This window comes from Henckelia pumila, chromosome 1 (assembly GCF_033568475.1).
Source record: "Henckelia pumila isolate YLH828 chromosome 1, ASM3356847v2, whole genome shotgun sequence".
Lineage (NCBI taxonomy): Eukaryota > Viridiplantae > Streptophyta > Magnoliopsida > Lamiales > Gesneriaceae > Henckelia > Henckelia pumila.
Genome location: NC_133120.1, coordinates 55,615,630 through 55,624,981, shown reverse-complemented (window position 1 = coordinate 55,624,981; position 9,352 = coordinate 55,615,630). Strand labels below are relative to the sequence as shown.

The window sequence follows — 9,352 nt, the reverse complement described above, 5'->3', positions numbered from 1 at the left end:
GGAGAATGTAGTAGCCCGACTCTTACTTAAGCTAATATATCACTTGTGGCTAAGGGCACCCACTCTTTCAAAAATCTCTTAAGTGGGAGAGAATGTAGTAGCCCGACTCTTACTTAAGCTAATATATCGCTTAAATATGGTTAAGGAATACTAAATTGAGCTTAAGAAGTTGAAAATCGGATTCAGAACGATTAAAAATGGTTTCTAAGGCTTCGAATATTTGGGACAGGTTGGACGTTACAAAGAAGGATCGGAAGTTCCGATCGTGTTCGGAAGCTAGCATTGCTGATCGGAAGCTACGAACAGTTCGGACTTTCCGAACGTGAGATCGGTAGTTTCGATCGTATGACAGTCAGACAGGGCATGTGTTTTGATTGGGTGATTGGACAAGAGGGAGTTCTGAAGCTCTGAACTAGGATCGGTAGTTCCAAACTACTGTCGGCAGCTAGACACGTGGTTGGAGGAGACGATTGGAAGATCCGATCGCAAGATCGGAAGTTCCGAACTTGGTCTATAAATAAAACGCCGAGAGCTCAGTTCCAATTGCTCATTTCCAACTTTCCTATCTCGTTCTTTACAAGCTTTTAGGGCTTTTTGGGCGTTCTTTCGGAGGTCGGTCAATAGCGAGGTGCTACCGGGAGTGTAGCAGAGTTGTGCTCAAGTTTTGGGACCATCACCATCAAAGGACTGACTACGGACGCAGGTATACTACTAGACTCAGATTAGTCTAAGTGAGTACTATTAGTCTAGTTAAGACTTTTGGAGGATAAATAGTGATACAATGATTGTCTGTTCTTAGGCTTGAACTAGAAAACTTGTATCACTAGGTTGCTTAATTTGAGGTACGAACGTACTATCTGAGATACCCTGATGGAGTATGCATATTCTATGTTTGCATGTTTTATGTGGCATTTATTATATGTGCATGGATTATGTCACGGATATTATTGTTGCATGCATTATACGTTGAGCCTGTATTATTGTTATGAGCAGTAGAGGGGTCGCTCAGCCCCGTTATATTTTTGTGGATGGATACCATAGTTTTGGATTCGGATATGTCCACGGATTTATGGTATGGGAGTGCCTCCTAATGCGACGACCCAGCATACTATATACCATGACGCCTTTGACTGAGCAAAGATTTCTGGATAAGTTTCCAGTACCCTTCATTTTGCATTAGCATTCATAGCACTTGTATACTCATGCTTTTGCACTGAGCTTTTTACGCTCACGTCCTCGGTTTTGTTTTGGACACCTCATTCCACGGGACAAGACTCAGGTTGGACGGACCAGGTGGTAGCGGCTGTTGAGCTGCAGCAAGATGGATTTGTACTGTACCAGGTTTCTGTTTTGGGATTTTAGTACTGTTATTTCGATGGGGTTGTATAACAGGATTATTTTGTATTTTGATTTGGATATCGATTGTAATCTGCCGGTGGTTTTTAGTTGTTTTAATTAAGTTTCAGCTGGATTTCTGATTTACCGCTTTTAAGTTGATTTGCATACTTTAAGCTTTGGTTAATTAGTGATTCCGGGTTGGGTCATTATATATGTATGGAATCTTGTATAAAATAAAGCATGATTTTCAGTTTTATCTTGATTTGTTACCTAGACTTAAATAAAGCATGATTTTCAGTTTTATCTTGATTTTTTTACCTAGACTTAAATTTCGAGGACGAAATTTTTTAAGTTGGTGAGAATGTAGTAACACGTACCTTGTTTTAAGTTAATTAATGATAAATGTGATTAAGGGTTACTAACTAAACAAATCAAGGAAATAATGAGAATTAAAATATGAATTACAAGCTTCGTAACCACCGAAGAGTTTGGAAGATCCGAAGTGCAGTTCGGATGCACCGAACTGAGCCCTTGACAAGTTCGGAAGCAGGGAAGTTCGGAAGGTCCGAACTCCCCCACTTCGGAAGCAACGAATTATGCATGGTTGGTTCGGATGCCTGGGTACAACTGGTTCTCCTTCTTACGAACTATTCGAGCCCCCAGGACACTTCCTACCAATTTCGGATGTACCGAAACTGATTTCACTTATTTTTCTCAAATAATGACTTCTTAATCTTGTTTTGACACTTTTAAAATTTAATCCTATTTTTAACATGTAAAATAGAACTCGAGTTATTACAGGTGACGTGGCGTCACAATTTTAGTTGCTAACTTGCTATCTTGAGTTTTGATTGAGTTGTATAACAAATATTTTTTTTTTTTATTTCGGTGGTATTCCGGTGGTTTTTGTACTGAGATAATTTACCGTTTTCCGCAAGTTATTTAATCGATGCTAAGGTCTAGTCTAGAAAGTGATCTGGCACCGGTCACTACAACTTAAGCGCCCACCCTGGTTTCGATAGGCTCTAGGCTGTGCTGCATAAATCAGCCGCCCCAATATAAAAAATCCCAATTATGCAAAGTATGACCATAGTACATGGGTTCATTTGCTAATAAAGAGTAGTTCTAAATTACAGTGAAAAAAATAGTCTTGCAAATGTTCTTGGAACTCAGGAGTCCAATTACACTTTCTGAATCGCATTAATAGGAAGACATTACCAAACAAACATATTATACATCAGAGAACCACAGTAATTTATTACAAACATTTAATATATAGTTCTATGATAAAGACCACACTATTTCAAACTAGAAAGTCAACGATCATTATCTAAATCTCCACCTTTGTCTTGCTCATATGGATGTAAACCTGTGCCATCAAATGTATGCACACATCAACAAAAAAATGACAGCAATAATAATACAATCGTGTGACTGACCACATCTAGTGTCGACCAATGAAAACTATTGTTATAGGCATTTGCTAATGAAGTAGAAGTTTCCAACAACATACAAAATGCACGAGGAGTAAAATATTGCACCTTCTGAATCGCTATCAGTGAATCTCAGCAACCAAAATCCTATCAGATAGCATTAGACAACTGCATATATTATTATTAGTCAGAACTTGAAGCAGCCACTACAATATTTTCTGCTTCAAAATCTTTGGCTAAATTCGACGAGAAATTTGGAGCTTTTGGAACAAGTCCGAGCAATTTGAACATCATCTGATCAGCATCATAATCATTGTTGGGAGTCGTCAACAGCTTCTCCCCTGTGAAGATGGAATTTGCACCGGCAAGAAAGCAGAGCGTCTGCTCGGGTATGGAGAACCGAACCCTGCCAGCTGAAAGTCTGACCATTGCCTTTGGCATTACAATACGTGCTGTAGCAATCATCCTGATCATCTCCCATATTTCAACAGGCTGAAAGAAACAGAATGGAAGTGAGATGGAAAGAATTCTTCTTTTAAGTAGAATCTATCATTCATAGATGAAATTTCATGTGGCAGTTTCAAGACGAAGAAGATGACAGACCAGATAATACAAATTATAGAGCACATCTTATTTGTCTCAATTCTTTCCATCATCGTCGCCGAGTATTTAGAGCAGCACTACTAACAGTAGACACTCACTTTTAAAGGTTGTTATAATCACCAGATAATTCCCTAAACAAGTTGAGTATGGCCAGAAAATCACTACTCCATTGAGGCCTAGAAGAAATTAGACCGACCCAAACAAATCACAAAAGTCACACTTGATAATTTTTACCTTTCGGCACTTCCCCTATGAGAAATCAATTTCATTTTGTACAATGTATACCATCTCTTACAACTTCAGTATGGGTGCTCTGCTGGTTCATAAAAACTAGCCAAACCATCTCATGCAGCCATAGCCTTAAAGTGTTATGATCACGAGTTATGGATCTCGTCATGGGGGGCAGTTAATCAGTTTATGATGGAAAATGAGGCTCGTTTTAGGAGAGAACCTCACAATCTCATAGATGATCATAACTAGTGGGATGAATCTGTGTCTGGGCCGCATCAATAATCATAACATGTTATGAGCATCTACGAGATCGTGAGGTTCTCTCCTAAACAAGCCTCAATTTCCATCATAAACTCATTAACAGGCCCCATAACAAGATCCGTAACTCGGGACTGCAACAAGCTTAGTCATTTCAATTACGACCTTTTCTTTAATTTAAAATGTATTGATTCTAATACAAAATTAAAGTCATTTGCATAAAATATTTTCCCGATATCGAGTAATGCAAATTCGATAAGAATTACCTTTTGATCTTCCAAGGGAGTGCCTTTCACAGCGACCAGAGAATTAATAGGAACACTCTCAGGGTGTGTAGGTAGAGTTGCCAATGTATGCAATAAACCAACCCTATCCTCCTCTGCTTCTCCAAGTCCAATTATTCCTCCTGATGCAGAAGGCGCAAGTTAATTGTACTCTTAAGAAAATTTAATATTTAAATCACAGTAACACAACATTCAAGATACAGAGACCACCTTTCAGTTCAGTCAATTACATAAACGCCATAGGAGGTAATATTAAAATACAAAATCCCCCACTACCATTTGAGCAACTTCAACACTACTCAAGCTATATTTTTTCCATTGTATTCATGAAAGGTTTCTGTTGTGATCATTCAAGCTTTAAAGGTGATGTTGCAAGTATTCAAAACCTCCAATGTATTAACGGGATAGTTTAAACCCTCAATATTTATAATATTAACTACCTCAAAAAGTGTGCATATTCACACTTAATCCATGAAGTAGGAAAAATTATGTTTTATATGATGTTTTACTAAAAATGTACATTGAAATTATTTCAATATCATAGGATATTTTTGTCATGTACCTGACCTTGAGGGATGTCGAAGTAATTTCCCCTAAATAATTTGTTGTAAAGAAGTATGCCGAGAACAATTTGGTTATACCTAAGCTTTATTCCCATGTGATCAAAGAGCAAGGATCATACAAACATCATTCCAATTACCTGAACATACATTGATTCCTGCATCACGGACATACTCGAGGGTTTGCAGACGTTCATCATAGGTTCTTGTACTTATAACATTAGGGTAGTACTCTCTTGAAGTGTCAAGATTGTGGTTGTATGCCGTGAGACCGGCCTTTTTCAGTTCTAAAGCTTGCTGCTTCTCCAGCATCCCTAGGGTGCAGCAGACCTCCATTCCCATGCCCCTTACCATGGAAATTGTTTCTGACAATTTTAGAAAACATGCGAGTGGGAAAATATTGCTAACAGTGACTTACAGAGTGAAATAACACAAAGAATCTAATCTTAAATAACTATAAAGGTGAATCATTAATTAATGGTACATAGAAAAATTGTCCTATTATTTGTTTTCTCAACCAACATGAGGAATTTTGTGAGGTTATAGTTCATAAACACCAGAAAGTATTCTGTGAAAGAAACTTAGGACCAGACCATCATTCAACCAGAAAATAACAATAGGCCAGCTATTAGTACAGAGTGACTCATAAAGAAAATCCAAATACAGATACAATGATATATTAACAAGTTAATAGGATTGTCTTGAACTACCAATAGCAGCTAGGCTACAACAGATGAATAGTGTTTAAAAGATGCATCTTAACTACACAATAAGAATGATTCACAAAAATAATGTCTCGCTACAGTTTATTTTAAGATTTGTACTTCTCTTTATCATAATAATTTGAGAAAATTCATTTATATCTTCAAAAGCAATGCATTTCACTTCTAAATTCAATACAATCACTTCAACAAACGTAATAATATGCATACGTTTTTTATTATTATCTCATCAAAAACATAATACTAGTGGAAACAATTAGAGAAACCAAAAATAAAATAAAATAGAAAAAATGGGATTCCAGGAACTTTGCCCCAGTCGAGAAAAAGTAAGACTATTTAGAAGATTATAAACTTTCTGTATAAGCATATAGTTTGGTGAAAAACTGAAAAATATGTACATAAGGAATTACAAGTTTCACACCATGAGAAATAATAATTAGCAGAATATTGACACAGAGAATCAAAATTTAAATATATCACAATGCATCATCACCTTATCTCTTGCACATATTCAAGGATTTTGTTGAAATTGGTTTTCCTTCCTACTGTATCTCTCCATGCAGCACCCATGCAAAACCTGGTGCTACCAGCCTCTTTTGCCTGTTTGTGGTAAATCCATGCCAGACATGAGATATTAACGTATGCCATGCTGAATTTATGAATATTTCGAGAAACACAGACTAACTGAAGTTGGAAATGGGTTAGATGTAGTCTTAAATAAAAACCAGCTCATCAAAATTATGTTGATTTAGTTGGTTTGTCTATCCTCCTACAAAATGGTTAACAAGCTAGCAGACAAGATTTGAAAAGTATGAAAAATGGTAATACCAGGTGATTTAACGTAAAGAGATTCTTAAGGATGCATACTATTATTCTTGAAACAAGATATATTGGATTTTGAAGCAATGTTTGAATAAGAAATCTCTAAGCCCTTTAAGTCAACAGAATGGATGATTAAAAAGACTCACATGCAGCCACAATAAATTCCGTTATCTAAGGCCTATCCTCGAGGATATACAAAAAATTGTAAACTAAAGATGATGCCAGACGAGTTAATTCTGAAGCTCAATCTTTATTATTTGATGCAATTCAATGAATATAAATTTCTATACTCCGCCAACAATAATGTCAGACTTCCCCATCCATCTAATATAGGATGGTCCTCAACTCCTAAAGTGGCACCAATTAGATGCCCAACACCTATTATAGTGCCAGGGCACTTTTTTATGATTTTGTTCCAAACACTACTTGGAAAATCCACCCATGAAACCCATGCCCAACCTTACCCTTAGCAGGTTGTAGCTAGGACAATATACACATAGGATACATAGAAAGAAAAGGGAAACAACAGGAGCATGAAACAAAAAATTATCTGTTGATCGGCAGATTAGATAACAAGTTAAAAGATCTTATAAAAAACAAGTTAAAAGAAAGAAAATCAGATGTTTTTGTAGGCTAAGATGACATAAGGGAATCCTTACAGCTACTTATCAATCCAAATTTACCCCCTCACTGTTATCTTATCGGAGAATATCTTCAAAAATAGGTAATTAGCTGTTCCTAGTAAGCAAGAAAAAAATTATAGAACTATTCGACCAAATTTACACCAACAAAATTTTTTCACCTTTTTTGCTGCTGCCAAAACCTCATCTTCACCCATAAGCTTTTGTGCTTTCAAGCCAGTGCTGTATCTGGAAGATTGCGGACAATAAGAACAATCTTCACTGCATCCACCTGTCTTAATTGATAGAAGTGTACACTGCTGCACTTCCCTGAAGTTGTGGGCATGCCTATGAACTTGAGCCTGAAAAACCATTACAGTCCTAATAAAATCAATAAATTGTCCTACCTATGACAGGTCCATTCATTAGGAGAACAATTTTAAAAGACAAAAAGCCTTGACAGGAGAAACAATAAATTGTACTGAGGAACAGAAATGCATGGCTTCATGTTGCCATAGAGTACCAATACATAATAGCAAGAAAGGTTGTTCCCTGATGCATCAATGACAAGCTCATTCTAAATGAGAAAACTATTAAAAGTGAAAAGGTTTTAACCGGACAATATAGAGGAGAAAGGGTATAGTGTGCCGAGAAACAGAAATCCATGGCATCGGAACATTAACAACATTTAAATCTTTTAGGTCACATGTGGAGAGAAGGATTTGATTCGGAGGAAGGAATATGATTTGGACAAGGATTTGGGTATATTTGAAAACCATAATAATTACTATTGAAAGTTCTTAACATGACATCCAATGGATTTGAAATTCATTAAGGTTGCGCTTGGATGAAAGAATTTTAAATCCATGGATTTCGATTGTATTTTATGGTTAACAATGAAATAATGGATCAAATCTTAAATCGATACATTACTTATTTACACATTAGATATATAAAGTATAATGAATTTTAAATAACACCGTAATTTAGTAAACTTTTTTTAAAAAAGCTCGTCATTTAGTGAACTTGAAATTCATCCTAATTAACATGATATATTTTATAAACATGAAAAGAATGGATTTAAAGTTTATGGTGTTACTTTTCTAAACAACAAAAAATACATTTGAATATATTTGAAATCCATGGATTTAAATATTACATTTAAGCACAACCTAAAATTCAGTCCATCAAAAAATGCAAAGGAATTTGGAGTCATGGATTTGAAATCCGTCAATCTCAACCTCAAGGTTTACTTGTTTGCTATATACACATCAAATTAGATCAAGGGATCTGCTGCTAAACAATAAAAGTTGTGATTAGCTTGAATGCATGGAATGGCACCTGCGGCAAGAAAGATATCACTAATAAATTTCAGTTATAGATCATGGGTAACATTTTACTTTTCCTAAATTATAACAATAAATAAACAGTCCTATCTCTACCACCTTACATCACACTGAAATGAAGCTGTTTAGCTTACCTCTAACTTTCAAAGCTGAGCTCCCTCAAATACAGAGGTTTTGGTTCAGGTTCAGACAAAAGACAGCACGCACCCAAACTAATTTAGTATCAACCTGATTTTTTATTTTGTATTTTTTTAAAAAAAAAATTTGATACGTTGTTGATTGCACGTAACAATTGATACTACGATCTAACAATGTACTTCACACTTTCACTAAAAATGGGTTCTCGTGATCATCACTCCATTGATGCAGCCGTCTTCCCCACATTCCCCCCAACCAAAACAAAATCGTACAGATGCCACGCAAGACCTCATTAGCACGATATACAACATCCCATCAAAGAGAGAACGAACCGAAGTAAAAGAAAAGAAAAAGGAATGTAACTTACAGCATGAAAGAGGAGATCGAGAACAGGTGAATCATAGATAGACTTAATCTCCTCCCTTTTCCAATCATTTCTCACGCCTTCTCTAATACACCTATCGGCTTCCACCGCCGCCGCAGACGCCGAGTAACTCGACGTTGATTGGAAGTGCAATCGGATCCGCGGGCGACGAATTGAACGCGTTATGGAAATCATACTCGCCGCTCTTCGGGGAATCCCAAAGTGGAGAGCTCAGAGTGAAGTGTGTTGCAAAATAGTTGGGAAAATTAGCATTTTGGTTCGGTATGTGGGCCGGTTTTTTGTTTTGGTCCTGTATATTGTCATGTTTTGAAAAAAATACAATAATTTGGATATTTTTTTGTTTTGGTCCTATGTGTTGTCATGTTTCGGAAAAGGTACTATAACTTGAATATTTTTTTGGTTTTGGTCATGTATGTTTTTATGAGACTCATGACTCGAAAGAGATCATGTTTTGCTTAGTTAACATAATATTTTATCTACATGACACTTATTGATTATTATGTGGCTTAAATTGGATTTCACATGAGCAAAATTATCTATAAAAAACAAAAAAAAAACCTAAAATATTTATAAAAAATATGTGAATCATTTGCCTCAAAAAATTTTTCACAC

At 36.0% G+C, this 9,352-nt stretch overlaps 1 protein-coding gene across 2 annotated transcripts; it reads right to left on the bottom strand.

The window, feature by feature from the left end:
* Positions 1-2,479: 2,479 nt before the first annotated feature.
* LOC140890291 (biotin synthase, mitochondrial) lies at positions 2,480-8,977 on the bottom strand. Of its 2 annotated transcripts, XR_012152179.1 has the most exons (7): positions 8,723-8,977; positions 7,054-7,233; positions 5,923-6,029; positions 4,848-5,053; positions 4,130-4,269; positions 2,880-3,263; positions 2,480-2,707 (listed from the first exon to the last, which is right to left on the bottom strand). XR_012152179.1 is itself a non-coding variant. In XM_073298056.1 (6 exons), the coding sequence occupies exons 1-6, from the start codon at positions 8,912-8,914 to the stop codon at positions 2,955-2,957; spliced, it is 1,134 nt and encodes a 377-aa protein (XP_073154157.1). In that variant the 5' UTR covers positions 8,915-8,977; the 3' UTR covers positions 2,754-2,954. The 2 variants fall into 2 exon arrangements, 1 of the variants encoding a protein (XP_073154157.1); XM_073298056.1 differs by lacking the exon at positions 2,480-2,707 and having other exon boundaries at positions 2,754-3,263.
* Positions 8,978-9,352: the final 375 nt, after the last annotated feature.

Excerpts from the sequence above, each read along its gene's own strand:
- LOC140890291 (XM_073298056.1), bottom strand. The coding sequence starts at position 8,914 with ATGATTTCCATAACGCGTTCAATTCGTCGCCCGCGGATCCGATTGCAC. Across the intron at positions 6,030-7,053 it reads TTTTGGCAGCAGCAAAAAAG|GCAAAAGAGGCTGGTAGCAC; the intron begins GTGAAAAAATTT and ends TACCACAAACAG. Across the intron at positions 3,264-4,129 it reads CTCCCTTGGAAGATCAAAAG|CCTGTTGAAATATGGGAGAT; the intron begins GTAATTCTTATC and ends TGTTTCTTTCAG.